A 21,363-nucleotide genomic window follows, 5' to 3' on the forward strand; every position below is an offset into this window, starting at 1 on the left:
ACAAAAAAAGGGTTTGGAAACACTAAAAGAAACTCGTATCGTAATCGTAGTAAACTCATATCATATCATACAGACCTTACAGAACAAAAACCAAAAAATACCCATAGCATCAACCCAACATTCAAATACTGTGATTTTTGAAAACCATTTAAATACACAGAAATAAAACCTGTCAAGCATACCTGATTTGAATGATGTAGACTGACTGTAACATCAACCATAAGTTGCAATTTGCAAAGGGACTATAGGCAGCCAAGTTACTCAAAGCTTGTGATCTATATTTTGCGATCATATCATATATACTACTGCTTTCATATATAATTCCTACTGGCAGCTATTCCACCTCATAAATTCAATTGGGAATGAAGAGTTTATAATGATCCCAATATAAAAGACTCGTTGGGATATAAAATAGAGATAAGTATTATAGATATATTTGCTATATTAAGTAAAAATGGGCTTCTTTTACGAATATGTAATCTATTGGTTCTATTAAATTATGTAATCCCAACAAACGCACTGACTGACAATATATATTACTTTCCTTTTACAGGTGAGAATATATGCAAGGGAAGAAGTCTGATCAATAAGAGAGATCATTCATAATATCATTTTTTTTAGCGCATGACATGCCCTGACCAATACAAACCAAATATAGTCTTCAATTGATTAATCCTAGCACCAAATTGAATCAACTTTCTAATCGAATAAGCTACATGTGTCAGGTATTAATAATTTTTTTTGTTTCATTCAAAAAAAAATAGCTACATATTTGGCCGACTTCCGAAACTGACCAAGCAGCTGGCAAGTAACTATTGATAGATTTCTGTCCAAAATCATGTTGTCCCAGCTATATCTCACAGAACTAAAGCACAACCCAAAATAGTAACACTCCTCCCATTTTTATTATGTGTTTCAACAATTGATAATTAACCAAAAGAAAACATGTTTATAGTTCCTATGTAGATAATTAACATGCTTCCATGGTACTTAATTAAAATCAAGGATGGAGAAGCCAACTGAGACTAAAGAGATGACATGATGTTTCAAATTCATATGCAGTACAAAGTACAAACCCTTGAGCAACTGGAGATAACCAACAACTCTATCAAAGGTGGAGAGGATTTGCAACTCCTACTGATTATATTGCTAAAATCAAAACTCAAACAAAATTCAATTAGAAGAGAATGGATTTAGAAATCTAAACACAAACACATAACCCAACATCAGAAACCCAAAACCACTTTCTTCTCCTGCCATTGACGAACCCAACATCAGAATCCTAAAACCCCAAAATCAGTCTACATCATTCAAACTTGTACACAAACAACCCAAATGTAATCTCTAAACCCAAACCTAGTTTGGCCCAATGAGATCAACAAACACAAATCCCAGTGTTTATTAAAAAAAATAACAATAAAAAATAACCCAAAAGGATCGGCCTCATTATCTCCTTCCTCGTTTCCTTTTAATATTTTTCCGATGAAGTCTTCTCTGAATTGAGGAACCAATTGAACTCTGAATTGAATGCAGTCTTCCCAATTCGTTGCCTAGACTCAAATCCCTTCCTAAACCCAAAACTGAAAACCATATCCAGCTCTCTTTCCCTTCCTCCTTGACCGCCAAAACCACCTCTGTAATTTGCAGCTCCATTCTCCGACACCAATTCTTTCTCTCTCTGTCACCGTCTAATCGATCGCCACTCCTTTTCAGGTTTTCTCCCGCCGGCGGCTGGTGGACGGTAGGCCGCAACGACAAGAATATGTGGATTCACTTGGTCTCCCCCACCACATGTTTGTGTTTAGGATTTCCTGAAATTTTTGTCAGTATATTCACACGAACGAAGAACTTAAACCATCTCCAGCAGTATTGCTAAATCAATTTTTTTTTTTAAATTTGTCAACTTTTCAAATTAATAGGAGTTCAAACAGTATATCTAAATGGTTACTAAATTTAAGAATTGTTAAATTTAAGAATTGCTAAACAAAATGAGAAATTATAAAAAAATGACCATATTTTAGTGCTCAAGATGATTTTTGACCATGTTTTCTTAAACTGTTGAAAAATGACCACATGATGAAGGGAAATGTCACACTTACCCTTGATCTAAAATCTCTTAAATCAGTTTTTCGTCCTCTTCTCTCTTCCCATACCGGATTGTAATATTCTCTTCTATGAACCCAATTAATCAAGATCTCTGTGTGTACTAAGAAAACTTCGCTCAAAGGATATCTGTGTATGTTTGTAAGAGTTGGAAAGTTTGGATTTTTTTGATATTTGTTATCTGGGTATGTTTGAAACAGTTGGAAATTTTCTGGGTTCTGCTTGAAATGGAAAATATGGCTTTGGATGTTTTGTGACTCAACATATGACTTGACGGTTTGGAATGATAATTATCATCATCATCAATTCATTATCTGCTTTTGAGCTTCCAATCTGATTCGTATCAAGCAACAGCCACCCACTTTCAGTTAAACCCACACCAAGGCTTGCACTCAGACCAAGAAGAGAGACCTGAAGGAGATAGCCGGAAGCTTTTGGTCCGCCGCGTCGGTGTTCAGCAAGAAGCTTCTGCTCCGGTGGTTGTTTCGAGAACGACGAGAATCGATGCTCATATTCCAGTGGAGGAGTATGAATTCCATCAATGAAGAGGACCCGGTTCCTGGCGGGTCGCTCCAGACCCAGAACTACTATACGAACTCATCGTCCAGGCGGTAGAAGAGTCTTGACAGGTCGAACTCCATCAGGAAGACTGCGGTGGCGGTGGTGGTGGAAAGTGAGATGGCATTTCGTGGCAGTGATCCTGTGATACGCGGCGGAGATTCGGCGTCGGTGGTGGGAAATTGGGAGAGGAAAGATTGTAAGCAGAAGTCTAGGAGGTGGAACAAGACCATTTGGAGCTTCATACAGAGGAGAATATGATGATGCGGTATGGGAAGAGAGCGGTGCTAATCACTTGGTCAGCTGCTGACCAGGGATCGGGACTGGGGAAGAGAGAAGAGGAAGAAAAACTGATAAGAGATTTTAGATCAAGGGCAAGTATGACATTTCCCTTCATCATGTGGTCATTTTTCAACGGTTTAAGAAAACATGGTCAAAAATCATCTTGAGCACTAAAATATGGTCATTTTTGATAATTTCTCAAACAAAATTGATAAATTTGTCAACTGAGCCATAAATTGCTAAAGGAATACTTATATTTTCCCTCCTTTTTTTCTCCGCGTGTCGGTTTATAATTCGTTAAAAATATTATTTAACTAACATTTAGCAATAACTGCTTGAGTCAAATTCTTATAACAATTGCTAAATCTCATAATTATTGCTAAATTTAACTATAATTTTAGTTACACTCTAAGCCACATATTAGAGCATCTCCAGTAGTCTAGGTTAGTTTGTTGCTAAATTTAACAATAGTTAAGATATTTAACAATCGAAATAACAATTGTGCTCAAACAGTGATTGCTAAGCGTAAGTTAAATAATATTTTTAACGAATCATAAACTGACACGTGAATAAAAAAAAGGAAAGAAAACATAGGTTTCTCTTTAGCAATTCTTGTTAAGTTTAAATTTATCAATCTAGTTTAGCAATGTTACGATTTAGCAATGTTTTAGACATTCTGCTGGAACTCTTGTTCATCTTAAAAGTTGACAAATTTAAAAAAAAAAATTGATTTAGCAATACTGCTGGAGATGAGAGGGGTAACGGTTTAGCCGGTCATCAATTATGGACCATTGATTCAAAGTCCCTACTCATCCAACAATTGATAATCCATTTCATCTTGACTACCCCTCTCACTGGTAGAACGACTACAATCCAGGGAGCCAGTGTTTGCTACGTAGAAATGCTCTCAACTTAGGATTGGACCACACCTCTATTTGCTAATCTTGTAAATATTCATTCCTTTCTCTGTGGAATAGCCACAAAGGTATGAAAAATTGAAATTTGCAAAACTTCACCTCAACGACGGTTTCAAATCATGAACCATAACACCCGAGGGGCAGAAGAAGCCAACTTTAAAACCAAGTAGGTTTTTTTTTGATGAGTTGATGGACAAAACATAAACAATATATGATGAGGAAGACCACATATACACAAAAGCCAACAGTGAACATATATATGATGTCATAATCCGAAAAGGTCTGGTTATGTACATACATAGCCAACATTAAAAACCATATTCGCAAAAGTTGGACTAGACAGTCAAACATCCTAGTTCAGAACCACTAACGAACCCCGAGTACCGACCCCCGATACGGTGGGAGGCTACACCATAAGTTATAATACTATACATATATTTGCAGAGGCACCGAGCCCTCAGCAGAAAAACATAGAATTGGCAACGTTCTCTTTCAACCTCGGAAGCTGAGGGACGGGCACTGCTCCAGCAGAAGTTGTCCCACCATGGCTTGAGGAAGTCTCAGATGCATCTTCAAACTTCACAAACTGACTCATTTGTGTGGCAGCTAGATGAGCATAGCATATCGGGGCAACTGAAAAGAAAAATAATATATTAATGCCTATAATTATATTAATGCCATGGTGAAATGTAATGTATCAAATTCTACCACTAGATTTGCAGTTATCAAGAGGGTTTTTACTTTTTACAATGCACTTACCTACAGAAATTGCAGTGGTGCTTCTCTGGTACCTATAACCATGAAAATTAGAAATCAGGCAAGCCTGAAACCATGTGCTATTAATAAGTGGATAAGCCATGCAAGCCTACAACTTTCACTTACACATAGGACAGAGAATGCACTAGTTCCTGCAGATCATCAGCTGAAAACCCAACATCATCCAACAGAACATGATAATGGGTAGGCCTCGTGGTTCCCTTGAAAGAGAAGAAAAAAAAAAAGCACAGCAACAGTCAAAGTCAACACAGGTATTGTCTAGGCTGCAGATAAACCAACAAGAAAGAAAAGTATAACAAAGTAACAGTGCTTGCACACAACTAATTTACCCACTCTAGAGATACAACACCTGATTAAGACCTGATAATTTAACTGTTTGAAGTAATTTTAAAACTAACAGGTAGACCCCCAATAACAAAATAGTGAAAATGCTGTAGATTGAAAATCAAGACAGGGTCATTACAAAAAATACAAGCATACATCATGATTGCGTCTAATAATTATTCCCACAGATCAAGCCAATGCTTAGATGTTGGAACACAACAAAATTTCTTTAAAAAAAATCACACAATGGTAAACTGAAGTGAAATGATATATACTGCAACAATACCATAACGACACGTATTGTAAGAAAAATAAGTAGTAAGCTTAATGCAACAAGATATGACAATAAACCAATCACATATGAGAGCATCAATCACAGGTGTGACCTTGATGCATACTTGGCTAGGTAAAACCAACAAGCTACAAGCTATCCACAACAAGAATAAACACATGGGGCAAGCAAAAAAATATTGAACCATAAACAAAAGCATATATTCGATACTCACAATCATTCCAGCCTGAGCACAGAGATAAAAATCATTGTTCTTCGGATGACAAATTCTGTTGTCAATAATGGTACCTTCAAAGCCAACAATAAAATGTAAGTATCAAAGGTTAAAGAGTGACGAGTTTTGTTTTGATTTTAGTGTCGCCCTACCAGGTGGAACATTATCAGGTGACTGAGGCTGGAAGAATTTTGTGTGGTGGTTCTTCTGCGCGATAATCACCACAAATTTTGGGCACCAACTTTCATCAAGGAACTTGCAGGCCTGACAAAAGAACATATACTAGGTGAGGTAATTTCCAAATTGAACCCAAATTTGAAGAGTAACGGGTAGTACACAAAACCTCAATGATCTGGTCCAGCTCAATGTTTAAGACTTGATTGAACTGCGACTCGCTAACACCATCCCTAAATCAATACATAACCGTCAGTCGTGCCTTACAGTGTAATAAGAGCAATTGCTATGTCAAAAATAATATTAATGACTAGTTAACAATCATTGTATCACATTATACCACCTGCCCAATATAGTAAAGGAATACAAGTAGAAGCATTCACAAGATTTTACAACTGGCATAGTCAACCATAGGATCACAGCCGAATATTTGAAATACCATTGCATTACAGATAAACTATTTCCAGCCTTATTTCAAATCTGAAACTGTGACTTCTGCACTATTGAAATGGTTTACAATTTTGACTTGTTAACTATATACTCAACAGTTATGGTCCTGTCAATATTTGGCCGAAAAGGTTGCTTGCGGAAAATTTAAAAAAAAAACTGAACAGAAACTTTACAAGTATAAGTATATGTGTGAGCAGGACATGATTAATAAAATTCATCTAAATACAGATAGAAATGTCAAATGGAATTCTGTTTTAAAATCTGAAATTTAAGTAATAACTTAACATGGATATGTATGGCAAAATTGAAATAAATTACCTGAATATGATTATCTGATCTGGTTTACGCTTTCCTGAACTTGTATAGAAGTCCAAAAGCAGCTCTCTGAAATTGACAATTACAAACCTTAAGTAAAAAGAAACAAGCGTATTGTACCAGTAAAAAAGCAATCCCTGTATCCTTTCCATGTAATGATGTGACCATACACCAGAGAGAGAGAGAGAGAGAGAGAGAGAGAAGAGGCAGTGTACCTCATAATGCCATCATCTTCTGTATCAGAAACACGTTTGAACAGTGAATCAATCATTTCGACCTTTGGAGACTGAGTTCGAACAGATGCCCTATAGCGAGAAATGAGTGGCCAGTGCCTCGAGCTGACAACCTATCATTCACAATTGTATGGATATTTTTAAAAGATTTTACAACTTTTACCTTCATATCAGAAGTACTGTGCGCACAGTTAAAATAAAGCAACTTTGCATACATAACAAAAGTACAATGAACCATCTGATCAAACAGATAAGTAGTTTACCGCAGCAATTGATGGTATGTCTGACTGGCCAGGCGAGCCATGAGACACATCCATTCCTAGGATGATGGTAGGAGCCTTGGAAACCACAGGAATGGAAGGTGAAAATTCAACAGCCAACAAGGAATTCAATCCTCCAAGCTGTAAGAAATCAGGAGGTCAGATCAGAATCAGATAGCAGAAAGTAAATAAAGACATCCTAATTGGGCACAAGAAAGGAAATAGCCAAAGCAACAGATCACCTTCGCATTAATTTTTAGCAAAACATTAGTCAGGTATTGGTCATTGACCCTTGTAGGAGCTATGCACTGTGTGACAATGCCATACTCGGCCAGATTCTTCCGCTTCCATGGACCTGGGCAAATCATAAGATTAGTTGTCATAGGGACCGATCAATTATAACCGAACTTAGCCATTCTAGTATGGATAAATGAGCCAACCATATAGAGCAGAATTTTTCCTCTCCGGAAGCAAACAGAGAATGAACTGCGGTTGTCCAGGAAGTTTGGACTGAATATCCTCAAATATTCTCTCAACCCTAACCATAGGCGGGGCACGTCTCGACTGTGGATTCTCTTCAAAAACGTCAAATGGAGGGTCTATGGCCTGCGAAAAGGGGAGAAGTCATTCAGTTGAGCACATTACATGATAGCACAAACACTGTGACTTGCAACACTTACAATTCCCTTCATATCTCCACATTTAATCAAATCACGGACAAGGGCTTTCAGATCACAGCGTGCGGAGAAGTTAACAACAACCCATCGTTCTATCTTAGTGGGCTTGACAAGTTTCTACAATATAAAATGACAATTTAATCAAATGTATTATGGTAAGATATAGACAGGGAAGGAGGACAGGAGGAATTAACACCTTATTGTTGAAATTCCACCGCCCATTTCTGGGAAAGAAATCATCCCCATTGCCGACTTTCAACTGTTAGGGAACCAAAACAATTAAATCAGTAAAAGAACACTACAGAACACAAAACTAGCAACTGGATAGGCTCCTTCACAAAGGTATTTACAGCACTAACCTTAGGAGCAGGCAGAACGCGGCCATCCACTTGTGTAAAACTATTACCAATTGAAACACCACATGCACGTAGCATAGGTTCACCATCATAATTGTTGATTTTCAAAGCCTGCAATAGCACTCATGAGACTTGGATGGATGTCTATTAAATGAGTCAAATGAGGAAGCAAGAAGACTTACGTTAGACAAGATGCTCATCCTCTCCTGTGGCTTTTGCCTTGATTTCTCCACCAGTGAAGATCTTTGAAGGGTTGAAAGTGCTTTTGTATACCGTTGCAATGAAACCAATTCACATAGCTACAGAAAAAAAAATCAAAGAACAATATCACACGAGCAAGATTACAAAACATAATAAAAATGAAATGAAATAAATAAATAAATATGAAAGAAAGAAAGACTCATCATGTTACAAAATCACACGAGCAAGATTCCAAAACATAATAAAAATGAAATGAAATAAATAAATATGAAAGAAAGACTCATCATGTTACCTCAAGGGGGATGTATGTTGGACGCTTGGGCTTCCCAACATTAATGCAGGGCAGATCGCCAGAATAACGCAACGGTATATTCCGATGATTAACAAAATAGTCGTACACAGTCACTTCAATTTCTCCATCCTCACCATCCTTTGCAATTTTGTTTCTCAATGTAAACCTGGATTACAGTAACAAAGAACCAATGGAACTCGTGAGGCAGACTTCAAAAAGGAACAAGTAATAATAAAAAAATGAAAATAGTACAAAATAAAAAAATATACAATTGCTCTTTGCATGGTCTCTCGCTCAATCCAGTTATTTTGTATTCTAGATTGGTTGGGCTGGTTTTAACCCTCAAATTCTTCAGAGTTCTCTTAGCCTGTAACAAACAGAGAAAATCAATGAGTAAATTTAGCACAATAACACGCAATATAAATATGCACAACTACTACCTTTGTCCAGTCAAGTGAAAAGGGATCTCTAACATTCTGGCTGGAAATTAAAAAATCAACAACTGGTCCAGGCTGTATGATCATGGTGGTTGATACATCTGCACAAACGCACAATGGAAGAGGTGAAGGAAACAGACAGTCTTGGTAATAAAGACAATAAAGCGAAAGATCCATTAGTTACCAATGTTCAACGACAGGCCACCCTGGGTGGTTCTGAAGCTTGAATGGAATCCTCTGCACCCTAGAACACCTCCTCCGACATCAACAAAACTTTTTGGGTCATTATGGAAGAAAGATTGACGCACTAGGAGACAACCTCTGTATTACCAGGATTCATTAGATTTGATTCAAGCCATATTATAATTTATAGAAAACGCCATAGGTATAAAAGCAAAAATGCAACAAAATTTACTCACTGCTTAGATGCATGTTGCCTCAATATAATATCCAGCACTCTCAGAGCTTCTTGGGAGTTTTCGGACTCCTGACCCCGCAGAGCTTCTCCAATTGCCTTCATGGGAATTTTTGCAGCATAACTAATTTCAACATTGAATGTTTTGGTACGACCTGGACGTCGTAGCCTCTTCCGATCACTTTCATTTGGACTCCCTTCACCATCAGCATTAATACTTCCATTATTTCTGAAAAAATAAAAGTATATCCAAATTTAGGGGAAGAAAGGCAAAACATACTAGTAATAAATCCATTGGAGCCCTTCCACATACCTGTTTGATGGTGTATCCTCCAGAACAACCGAAAATTCAAGTTTGTTGCGTGGAAGTGAACCAACAGTGAACAAACTCTTCTCACCATCATATGCGAAGTCCTTTCCACCTAACTCGGAGTTATATGTCTCATGGACTCGATCAATTATCCTTCTTCCAGCACCCTTCCCATCAAGGGGACGACCGTCTTCATAAGTAACCAGAACCTAGACAATACAATAGAAGATGAGAAACATCAAATTGAACATATAATTCATAAAATGCCCAAAAGCTCAAGGTTTACAGAAAAGACAGCAGGGAACATACACTGTAATGGAAGAAGTGTTCTTCTTTGTTACTATTAGTGACGTTTACTTTGAAATGATTAGTTAACAGAGGAATCTTTTGCCCTTTTGTTCCAAGGCCTCGCCTAGCAATTGGTAGGCGTAAATTCTTCTTCTTTACAGGTTCAGGTGCAATTTCTGCACGCAACGGAACAACATCTGGGGGAATAACAGGGGGTGGGGGTGGCAATGCGTGTTCTGCCGCACTTCCATTTGCCCCGTTTTCTCCAGTTGCCCCATTTTCAACATTTGACCCGTGGTCTCCATTTGCCCCATTTTGGACATTTGTCCCATTTCCATCTGGCTCAAATGAATCCATAGCCTAAAAATGCACCAAAAGAGATTAAAAGTTTATACATCGTAAAAAATAAAAATAAAAATAAAAAATAAGGTAATTTCATTGGGAAAGAAAGACTATGATCGTTAAAAATTTCATTATAGTACAAAAGGTAATGAAGATACAATACACTAGTCTAGTCAAAATTGTAACACACCAAAAAAGGTACAATCAAAACAAAACTGCTTCCTAAAATGGAGATACAAACTGAAACTGCCACTAAAAGCTTCAACAAAAATAACATATTACTCATCATAAGCACATTGGAAAGTCAGACAAACACAGACGCACACAAGAAATTTAGTCAATGCTTCAATAAGCCTCATGCAAAAGAAATTACATACATGCAACAGGAGTAGTAAACTGCGAACAAGCAACTAACTAAATCATGAAAGCAAAATTTTTTCCTTTGCAAATGAATACAACCAAACAACAGGACTGAAACTAAAAACTGACCATACAAAAAGTTAAAAATAATCTTTTTTGAGTTATAAAAGGAAAGTATTTAAAATAGGTAAAAAAAAGGGAGTGAAAGTTGCAAGATTTAAGGACAAAGTTCATACAAAGCACACATAAGGAAAACTGATAAAAGTTAAAGACTGTACCATAAACTTGGAAAATTTATAAAAGTCTCAAACATGGAATCTTGACAGCAAAAAATGGAATTGAAAATCTCAAAACAAGAACAGAACCCCAAAAATCACAGTCTCAAACAAAGCCATACAAAAACAGGACACGCACTTGAATGAAACCCCAGGAATGCTAACAATACAGCGAAAACAAAATCAAGTAAGAACAACCCACATGCAGAGAAGCCCAAACCAAAAATGGCACATGCAAGTAAGAAATACTACCTCAGACCACAAGAAACCCGCTCAGCCGTGTCGATTTCGCAACCCTGCAAAACAAACTGAGATCGCTCATAAGCGCAAGACAGAGCCGAAAAGGAAGTGCATTGCATCTGAATTTCACAAGACTAAACTATTCAACAGAAAATAAACAAAATGGTTTGATCTCCAACTTGAAACGAAACCGGAAACGAAATCTACCCAAAATCGTTGAGATTAGATCGAAAAGAAAACCAAAGAGAAGCACATTTCAACTCCCAAGAGGGAAGAGAAAGACGTACCTCAGAGTTAGAAAACCCTAGAGTTTGAGTTTGGGAGTGAGAGTGAGTTTGGGGGGGTCTGGTTCTTTTTAACTCCAACCATTAAGTCCAAAGTTTTACCCTACTTGTTCTCTGCGGTTCGATGCTGTTCCTTCCCTACGGTTACGCAGATCTGGCCGTTAATCTTCGGGAGACATGATGGACGGTCAATGTTCACTCAACATCAGAGCATTAACGCCCTTTACCGAACCTCACGCCTTAATGCGGTCAGAGTTGTTATGTTTTACGAGGTACGTGTCTTGTTCTCGCCTCTTGACGCTTTTGCCACCACCCACACTCCGGAATTACAACCAGCTCAGCAACGACAAGGTATGGGAAATGGAGTAATATGGTAATTTACAATGTCATGAAAGGACGAGATTTGTTGGTTGTGGGTCACCCCTCACTTTAGACCAGTTCAAAATTCGAATCGCGGAGTGGGGATGAGACTGTGACGATTTACGGTCACAGCTTCGGTGAGCTTATCTTTTCCCTTTTTGGCTTTTTTTTATTGCTTCTAACGTTTCTGGTATACAAAATTACAACAATTATTTAGACCCCGTTTGGTCGGCAAGAAATTATGATATAGGAAATAAATTAATTTAGTTTTTCACTCCACATAGTTGATTAGTTGTACATGAGGACAGAAAATCAACTTGATAAATTTTTCAGCACTATGAGAGGACCACGTGGCAATATAACATTCCAATCAAATATTGACACATGAATTTTGTTAAGAGAAAAAATTACATAAACTATTTTGTCAAAGACAATTTTGGGTTTGTTGTTGCTTTTTAAACCCCTAAACTATAAACTCTAAACCCTAGACCCTAAACTCTAAACCTTAGACCCAAAACCCTAAACCTTAGACCCAAAACCCTAACCCCTAAACCCAAACTAAACCCTAACCCCAAACTCTAAACCCTAAACCATAATTCAAACTCAACAAAGACCCATGAAGGTCATTTCACACAAAAAAGAAAATCTTAGTTTATATTTTAGTTGTAATAAATTCACGTGTCAATATTTAATTAGAATGTAGGATCACGTCATACTGTCACATGGTCCTCCTGTACCATCTAAAAATTTCTCAAATTGACTCCTTATAAAACGAGAAATTTTTATGTTCTCCAGGAGGACCACGATTGGCTAATAAGAAGCCGTCATGTAGTATTTTTTGACATGTCATAATAGAGTAAAACAATTATTGTATTCAACTTAAAAGAAAATTAATTAAGTAAAACCAAACAAGATCAAACAAAAAAAAAACTACATATCTAGGGTTCATCATCTCCTTACCAAAAAGAAGAAGAAAAAATCTCAGATTTCCATGGTAGTTGAAAGAGGATGGAGGCCGAAAAAACGAGCAAAGAAAAACCTTAAATTGATTTATAGAGATCAAATTTGGATTAGCTGGGGTTTAAACCAAAACAGGTAAATAACAACGAGATTTATATGCTTTCAGAGCTCGGTTTGAACTGCTCTAAAATAATTATTAAACCCTTCACATTTCTTTTAAATGTCCCAATGTCCTCATGAAATAACAAAGCAAAAGAGTTTCTAGAATGTCTATAGTACTAAATGAGTGATCTTAATTTAGCGTACTACCATGGAGATCTGATTGTTTTTTTTCTTTTTGGTAAGGAGATGAGATGAACCCTAGATCTGTGTTTTTTTATTTATTTGATCTTGTTTGGTTTTACTTCAGTTTTTTCTTTTTATTTTTTATTTTTAAAAAAAAATTGGATTTACTAGAGTTAAATACAGTAATTGTTTTACCCTATTATGACATGTCAAAAAATACTACATGACGGCTTCTTATTAGCCAAGGAGGACAGAAAAATTTCTCCTCGTAAAACCTAAATTCAATTACTTTGTCAAGGGTGATATTCTAATTTCATTCACTCTGTCAAAGCCACAATTACATAAATTATCCATTATTAAATTTTAATGTTATACGTATTTAGAAATTATAAATAGGCATTATTGAAAAATATAACTTTGCATTTCATTATAATGATTTACTGAACATTACAATATGAATTAATATACTTGATTTCATCATTTAATTTCCAATATGTACCAAACACCCACATAAAAATACCAAAACATATTATATTTCATATCTGTTTGGAAAGGAAAATAAATCCATTTCTCATTTTTACTTTTCTACTAACCAAACGAGGCCTTAGAGAGTTTGTTCCTCAATTCCACTTTGTGGTCTTTCCTTTGTTCTTGTCTTCTTGAATTTTTAATTTTTTTGGTGAAATGTTCTGAATTCTTCTTTCCACCCTCATGATAATAAAAGTAATATGTGGCTATGATTTAGCACACTAGCCTCTTACTCGTGCACGGGGATGAAAAAATGAAGAAGTATACTTAAACTACTCCACCTAACGTGGGATGAATTTGTTAATCCTATTTTTTTAAAATAACTGTTCCACCAAAAGTGGGATGAAATTACCACGTTATTTTTTTTCTCCTTATTCCAATGGTGTTCTACGTTTTAACTCATAGTAAATATTATTTTTATTCTTTGAGAATTTTATGCTACCTTAGTTTTGTTGGTACACAGGCCTGATTAATATACTTTGGTTACACTTAAACTGGTCATAACCGCCGTATTCGCTTACGTTTCAACTGTCATCGTCAAGATAGTAACAACACCTATTGAATGTAGTCAACCGCTTTGTAATTGGCATTATGGCGCGGTCTCATGTGCGTCACCAAAACCACTCAGTAGAGCATGTTGAGGGACATCAGTATCACATCGAAGAGATGCAAGGATCTCAGACACTCTTAGCCTATAAGTAGTAACTCTCTTCATTTACTACGCAATGGGTCATGATTCATGAAATAGGTCATCCCGGCACCTAAGGGACTCCACCCAACATGGGAAGAACCTTATCATACTGTGGAAGTGGTGAGCCCAAAAACTTTCTATATCAAAGACAAGAGTGGAAATGTATCCACTCACTCATGGAACACCCAGCACCTCAGGCGGTGCTATGCGGAATAAATAAATAAAATGCGCAAACGCTTTATCTTTACTTTTTAAGTTTTTAGTTTTAGGTGTGTTCTTTGCAACTTCCATGTGAGTATAAATCGTTATGATAACGCTTTTATATTTTTGTAAATTGGCTTAAACACCAAGAAATGAATGAAACATTATTATTTAAACTATTGTTCTTTATTTTAAAACCATTTGACCATGCATGCTCAAATTTCAAGAACAAAAATAATACCTTTAATGATTTCATTCTGTAGACAAAAATATGAACTCCATAAAATACAAACATAAGACAAATTTCTCAAATACTGATAATTTTATATATATATATATTTTTTATAACGCGGTTATTATTGATTAAAAAAATAACTAAATAACTATTACCATTTATCCTCTCAAAAGTTATCATGTTATCATGTGTCGTGTGATTAGACACGTTTGCAACGGAGACGACATATATCAAGTTACAACACACGCGAAGAGTAACGACATATATCCGTGGGGTATCATCCGCAAACAACGACTTTCCAGTTACAACACACAAAACTGCATCCAACACGCGAAGCTTGTTTCTTTCTTCTGTCTCTGGGTTCTTTGATTTCAAAGAAAGCAAAATGGTTGAGGTACAGAGTCACAGAGCAGAAATGCTGAGCATAGCCATGGCTGTGGTCGCCATTGGTGCTGGTACCGTCTTCTATTTCTACGTCACCAGGAAACCAAAAGGTCTTTCTTCTCTCAATCCACTTGCTTCATTGTATCTCATTTACGTCTTATTTGCCAACACACACACACACCAAATCTAGCTGTTTATGTTTTTCTTTCGTGTGCTCCAAGGATAACAAGAGGGTTCACATGTCAAGGTATCACTTACTAAGAATGCAAAATTTGATTTGGATTGAACCATTTTGGTTATGGGTTTCTGATTTTTCTAAACTACACCTTTCTACTAACCCTTAATTCCTACTAGTTGGGATCAGCTGAATTATATGAACCCTTTTTCTTTTTTCTTTTTGGGATTCAGCCATAGCATAACCATTGACCACTTTGAGGATAGTAAACTATGTGTATATCCAGATTTCCCATAATGCAGAATTGAATTTTGTGTCCTTTGTGTACGAAGTTGTAAGCTTGCTCTTTCCTTTCTGTGAAGCCATATTTAGCATAGCATAGCTAATTGCAAACAACTGATATTTATATCAATGCTATTATTATAATCTGCAGTTTAAGAATACTATGTTGTTGGATTGGTCTAGTGATTTACCCTCTTTGAATGATATGAGCTACATGTAAGTGATGTAACTTAACCTACACAGTCTTTAGTTTTACTCTTTTAGCTTTTGCTTCCGTGGCATTTACTAGACTTTACTTTCAGTTGTTATCTGTAGTTTGTTTCTATGGTTACGTGTCTTCAGAATATGCCTAACAATGTGTCTGGTTAGGTTGCTTGGATCCTGAGAAATTTAAGGAATTCAAACTTGTTAAACGCACTCAGCTCAGCCATAATGTGGCCAAGTTTAAGTTTGTTCTTCCAACACCAACATCAGTATTGGGTCTGCCTATTGGACAGCATATAAGTTGCAGGTTTCATTTATATTTTCTGTATACTCGTTCTTTTTTCAACCGATGAGACTTAGTTTGTACTTGTCTGATACTTGTATTACAATTGGTGTTTTAGTATCCAGCATGATAGTCTCCTGTTAACTTACTGTTTTTCATACAGAGGAAAAGATAGTCTTAATGAAGAAGTTGTCAAAGCATATACCCCAACTACTTTGGATACAGATGTTGGATACTTTGAGTTAGTCATAAAGGTTTCTCACAAATCACTTCTCATGCTCTGAATTCTTGTATATCGGTTTCATAGTTCTTACGTTTTTCTTTTCTTTTCTTTTGTTTCACGTGAATAGATGTATCCCCAAGGTAGGATGTCTCACCATTTTCGTGTCATGAGTGAAGGTGATTATCTGTCTGTTAAAGGACCTAAGGTAAACTTACATCCCATGATTATGCCTACATATTAACTGCTTAGAACCAAGGAGTAACTGTTGAATTACAACAGAGACCATCACTTTGACAGAAACTGTCTTTATGTCATTACCAACACTTGATGGTGTTTCAATTTGTGCCTCTAGGGTCGATTCAAGTATCAGCCTAACCAAGTTAGAGCTTTTGGGATGCTTGCTGGAGGCACTGGCATCACTCCAATGTTCCAGGTATAATGGAGCCTGAGCTTTGCACATAGTTTTCATTTGATCCACATAGTGGTTTTATAGTGTGTTTTTTTTTTCCCTGGTTTTACAGGTTGCTAGAGCCATAATGGAAAATCCTAGTGACAAAACGAATGTACATCTCATATATGCCAATGTCACATATGAAGACATTCTATTGAAAGTAAGCACGTCCATTTCAATACATGTGATACCCAAAGTATCTATTTGTCCATGTGCTCTCTCTCTTTTGAAATTACAAGTTCTCTCATTACAGAGCTTGTACTAAACATAAATAAGTTGGCTAGTTATTTAACCAGATCATTACATTGTTGATATACATTCCAAAACTGTTAGTCCAGTTTCGGACAGCTTTCATTTATGGTGTCTTTAATTTGTTATTTGAAGATAGAACAAGAGAAAGGAGAGAGGACGAAGTGAGGAATAGGGAGGTCTAAAGTATTAAGAAATGCACTAGAAATGAGAATCCTTTGAAATATTTTGGCCATCATTTTATGTACAAATCTATGTCACTTTTCCTTCCTCCCTCATTTCAGCGTATATTTGGTCTACAATGAAAAAGAAAAGGTGAAAAACAAAAACCATGGCGCCATTAACAATGGTGAATCTTGAACCATTTGTCATATATTTATACATGGTAAAAGTTAGTGAGTGGTGAGTAACAATATATGTTTCTATATGCTATTTATTGTGAAATGACAACAGAGTTGGCAAGCAAAGTTCTTCACCTATCATTTAGTGCTACCGCTAGTTTTCCACTTAGTTGCCTAAATGTCTAGGCGTGTTGCATCATGTAGTATGGGAGTCTTATTCTATATTAGAGTGTGATCGATGTAATCACTATTTACCGGGCAATTAGAGTGTGACTTTTGTGCTAATATCACTGTATTATTTTGTTAAGCACACTTTTCCCACAAATTGGCAGTTGTGCTAAGGAGCAATTGATATGATTGGCATTCTGCAAGAATTCTGAAACAAATTTCTCTTCTTTTAATTCAAAATACAGTAATGCAATTGATGCTCATTGAGTCTAATGCATGATTTTTTGTTTTGCCTCCTTGTAACACCTTGAATTTTCTCTTCACCATTTTCATCTAAATGTGGCATGCACGTTGGAAGGCAAATTCCTGGCCTAGAATTCATATCACCTTGAAGGTTTTATTTATTGCTAACTTTCTTAAGCTGTTTTTGCAGGAAGAGCTGGATAATCTTGCGAGTAACTTTCCTAATCGTTTCAACATTTATTATGTTCTGAATCAGGTATTGTTTTTATAAGTTGGTTTTGCATGCAATGGTAGATTTGTAAACTTCCGATTGATAAGTCGCATTTTATGTTTCCATCTTCTTCCACTCATTTCTGAACTCTTATTTCAATTATACAATGAGAAGTTGAGAACTAGGTTCTTGATGAAAACCTGTCTAATATCTTCTCCTTCTTCAAAAGTTATGAACTTTTCTGTAAACTGACACGGTTTGAGTGGAGCGAACAGGAAGTACTTTTGTATTGTAAATTCTTTTTAGGATCACCTATAAATTGATAAAATGTATGTTTATGTACCTTGAAACATTTTGATGCAATATAGATTTCCAAAACATAGGCACAAACACTTTGATTTAGTTTATGCTTGTCTCATAAAAATTTCGCTTGAATCATTGTGTGACACCTGCTCTGTCTTTTTTTTTTTTTTTTTTTTTTTCCGGTAACAAAATCAATGTTAAATACTGTCTTCAGGCCCCTGAAGGCTGGGAAGGTGGTGTTGGCTTCATATCAAAAGAAATTATTCAGACTCACTGCCCTGCGCCAGCACCTGATATTAAGGTAATTCTTATCATCACCCTCTCTCACTCACTCATTCTCATATGCATATAATGCCACACCTTATCATTTTCAGATTTTAAGATGCGGGCCACCACCTATGAACAAGGCTATGGCTGCTAACCTGGACAGTCTTGGATACAGTTCGGAAATGCAGTTTCAGTTTTAAGGCTTTGATGGCTCTTATGTCATTGTATTGAAGATGTTATTTTTTATTTTTAGTGGTTATCATTCATCATCAACTTAGGTTATTAAATTGTGCACGCACAAGAAGCATCTGATTTCTTTGCTATATAGGCTCTTTAATTTTGTCGGGAGAGAAAGTAATACTATAGTACATATGGAAGTCAATGGTAACTGGCAACATGATTCGTCCGATTTCTAAGTTCCCGGTTATATTGCAGGAACTAAATTGTCATGTTTTGTCTTTTTTCTGTTTACATGAAATAACAGCAGTCGTAATGTTGTATTACTGCTACAGAACTTAAGCAATTATACTACAGATGTACTCTTCCACTTGTGGCACTTGCTAAACTAGGAACTGATGTTGCTATTCCATTTTATTGTATCATGGCTAGGTTCACCTACCTCGGTGGTTCTGGAAACTGGTTAAGTGGGTATACTGCATCGCTCAAAGATTCAATGTTTGCTTTGGACGCGTTTGGGAGAACTATAGGTATCCTTACTAGAGAGCTTACTAGAGTTTTGTAAATAACCAAAAATTGGAGGACATAACGGTAATTGAGCTAGCCGCCTAGACTGTGGAAATTACTATTTTAACCCTGCTTTTTTGCTGATTAACTCCTTGTCATCCGGTCTATAAATACCATTTTGTCATTTATTTTTTGATAATTTACACGATTGCCACTATCTCTTTCGAATGACAGTCTAGTCTCATAAATAAAATAAAAATAGGGGGTACATCGGTAATTTCCGAAAAGATGAACAGACTGCCTACAATGAAGCAGCTGACTGTGAAATAGTAAATGTTAGGCTGGTGCTGACATTTTGGAGTCGTGATTTTACTTGGGAAGCCGACATGGCTCTATAACCTTGACAATTGGATTTGACGTTTTGGTACCTGGATGACTATTATTTGCACTTCACGACCTCAATGGACAAATAACACCAACACCATTCCCAACCTATGGTAATCTTTGAGCCTTCTTCAACATGACTCGATTTTTTCATTTTCATTTGAAAATTTCATACGAGTCACCTTTTGAACAATTTTTTCCTTAGGCCACCCCATCTTTTTTTACCCCTGTAGGGACCAAATCCTTCTATCTAGTTTTATGACATACCTAAACTACCCTCCTCTCCTCCCAATATAAGTTCTCATTTTCTCTCCCAAATCAGTTTCTCTCGTTCTCTCCCTCTAATTTCTTCGACCGCCGATCCAGATGACGATGATGTCATCGTCGTTGATCATTCTCCGGCCACCAACTCCGCCCACCGTGACATCTCTGACAACTGAAAACAACTACTATAACACCGTCGCCTCGGTGTTTTCTGTCGCTGGATCTACGACTTCGTTAATGTGCTAGAGAGCATTAGACTGCTCTAAAAAAAGTTCATACATCGATGTAATCACTATTTACTGACTTTTGTTCTACTTGGTAATAGCTATTTAAACCTTACCATTCAAGACTACAGATTCGATAAACAGACACGTGACCAAATGTGCAGCAGTTCTCTTCATCAATCAACAAAACAAGGAGACAAGGGGAGGGGAAATGTTAAACGAGGCCACTAGGCAAGATCTCAGCTTAAAGTTGGTTCAAACTACACGTACATTGCTGCTACCTAAACATGTTACAAGAAATCATTCATGTTCCAAGTTACATTCCACAATATCAGTTCAAATGAAAGTAGCACTCCAGAGCACACCATCAACCAGAATGACAAAACTGTATAAAACCCAGCCTGCTTGGTCATGACTAATGCTTGGCCAAATGCGACTATCGTCTTCGCGTTCCACGCCCACGACCACGAAAAGCAGCACCTCCACGTCCTCTACCTCCCATGGCACTAGCAGCAGCATCTCCCTGGGCACTCTCAGACTGCATTCAAGTGACAGTAAGCATTAAAGAGCTGACTATTTCTATATAAGAATACAAGATATAAAGTTATAATATATAATACCCGGTAGTGTTATTAACACACCCTTTGTCTCTATTCACACACCCTCTCTTATTAATTCATTACTTTAATTCGATTTTGTTTACAAACTACCCAATCTATCCCTTTAAATATAGAAGGGGTGTGTCAATAGAAATAAAGGGGTAGATTGGGTAGTTTGTAAACAAGATGGAATTAAAGTAATAAAGAAATAGAAGAGGGGGGGGTAGAAGGGGTGTGTCAATAGAAATAAAGGGGTAGATTGGGTAGTTTGTAAACAAGATGGAATTAAAGTAATAAATAAATAGAAGGGGGGTGTGTGACTAGAGAAGAAGGGTGTGCCAATTTAAGCATTGTAATCAGTATCTAGTGGACTCCAGCAGAAGACCAAAAATCCTGAGTATATTCCTAAATTCTGACAAAACAAAAATGAAACTGTTTTCTCCTTTAAGATCAAATGCAGAGGGCTATAATTTTAGTTACAGGATGACCACAGTGACCAAGCTACTTTCAAGGAAATATGTAAGTGTGACTATAATTTAAGTGTGACTATACTTTCAAGGAAATTGTTTTCTCCTTTGAGATCAAATGCAGAGGGCTATAATTTAAGTTACATGACCACAGTGACCAAGCTACTTTCAAGGAAATATGTGTGTGACTATACATACCTTTGGATTTTTCACTGTCTCGTCGACACTTAAAACAAGGCAAGCAGCCTCAGTAGCAGCATTTATAGCATTGATCTACAGAAGACAAGATTATTCCACCAGCCAAATGATATTAAAAAGAAA

The 21,363-nt window shown here is 36.6% G+C and overlaps 3 protein-coding genes across 3 annotated transcripts in view; 1 reads left to right on the forward strand and 2 right to left on the reverse strand.

Annotated features, from left to right (window-relative positions):
- Positions 1-4,040: 4,040 nt before the first annotated feature.
- On the reverse strand, positions 4,041-10,232 carry LOC101295208 (protein argonaute 4-like). Its single transcript, XM_004295072.1, has 23 exons — positions 10,208-10,232; positions 9,897-10,108; positions 9,591-9,796; positions 9,282-9,506; positions 9,047-9,183; positions 8,866-8,963; positions 8,695-8,792; positions 8,426-8,591; positions 8,115-8,231; positions 7,936-8,043; positions 7,773-7,835; positions 7,580-7,693; positions 7,340-7,505; positions 7,142-7,254; positions 6,903-7,040; positions 6,622-6,752; positions 6,410-6,475; positions 5,811-5,874; positions 5,620-5,731; positions 5,468-5,541; positions 4,743-4,837; positions 4,620-4,651; positions 4,041-4,493 (listed from the first exon to the last, which is right to left on the reverse strand). Exons 1-23 carry the CDS (start codon positions 10,230-10,232, stop codon positions 4,318-4,320), a joined length of 2,736 nt encoding a protein of 911 aa, XP_004295120.1. The 3' UTR covers positions 4,041-4,317.
- Positions 10,233-14,918: 4,686 nt separating this feature from the next.
- On the forward strand, positions 14,919-18,868 carry LOC101295498 (NADH--cytochrome b5 reductase 1-like). Its single transcript, XM_004295073.1, has 9 exons — positions 14,919-15,130; positions 15,847-15,988; positions 16,128-16,218; positions 16,315-16,392; positions 16,540-16,620; positions 16,709-16,798; positions 17,830-17,895; positions 18,368-18,454; positions 18,528-18,868. The coding sequence occupies exons 1-9, from the start codon at positions 15,022-15,024 to the stop codon at positions 18,618-18,620; spliced, it is 837 nt and encodes a 278-aa protein (XP_004295121.1). The 5' UTR covers positions 14,919-15,021; the 3' UTR covers positions 18,621-18,868.
- Positions 18,869-20,119: 1,251 nt separating this feature from the next.
- LOC101295789 (T-complex protein 1 subunit eta-like) overlaps positions 20,120-21,363 on the reverse strand; it is a 5,348-nt gene continuing 4,104 nt past the window's right edge. Inside the window, exons 13-14 of the mRNA XM_004295074.1 lie at positions 21,241-21,315; positions 20,120-20,514 (exon numbers count right to left, since the gene is read on the reverse strand). Coding sequence (XP_004295122.1) covers positions 20,413-20,514; positions 21,241-21,315 — 177 coding nt within the window. The 3' untranslated portion in view covers positions 20,120-20,412. The remainder of the gene's footprint in view (positions 20,515-21,240; positions 21,316-21,363) is intronic.

This window comes from Fragaria vesca, linkage group LG3 (genome assembly GCF_000184155.1).
Source record: "Fragaria vesca subsp. vesca linkage group LG3, FraVesHawaii_1.0, whole genome shotgun sequence".
In the NCBI taxonomy this organism is placed as follows: domain Eukaryota; kingdom Viridiplantae; phylum Streptophyta; class Magnoliopsida; order Rosales; family Rosaceae; genus Fragaria; species Fragaria vesca.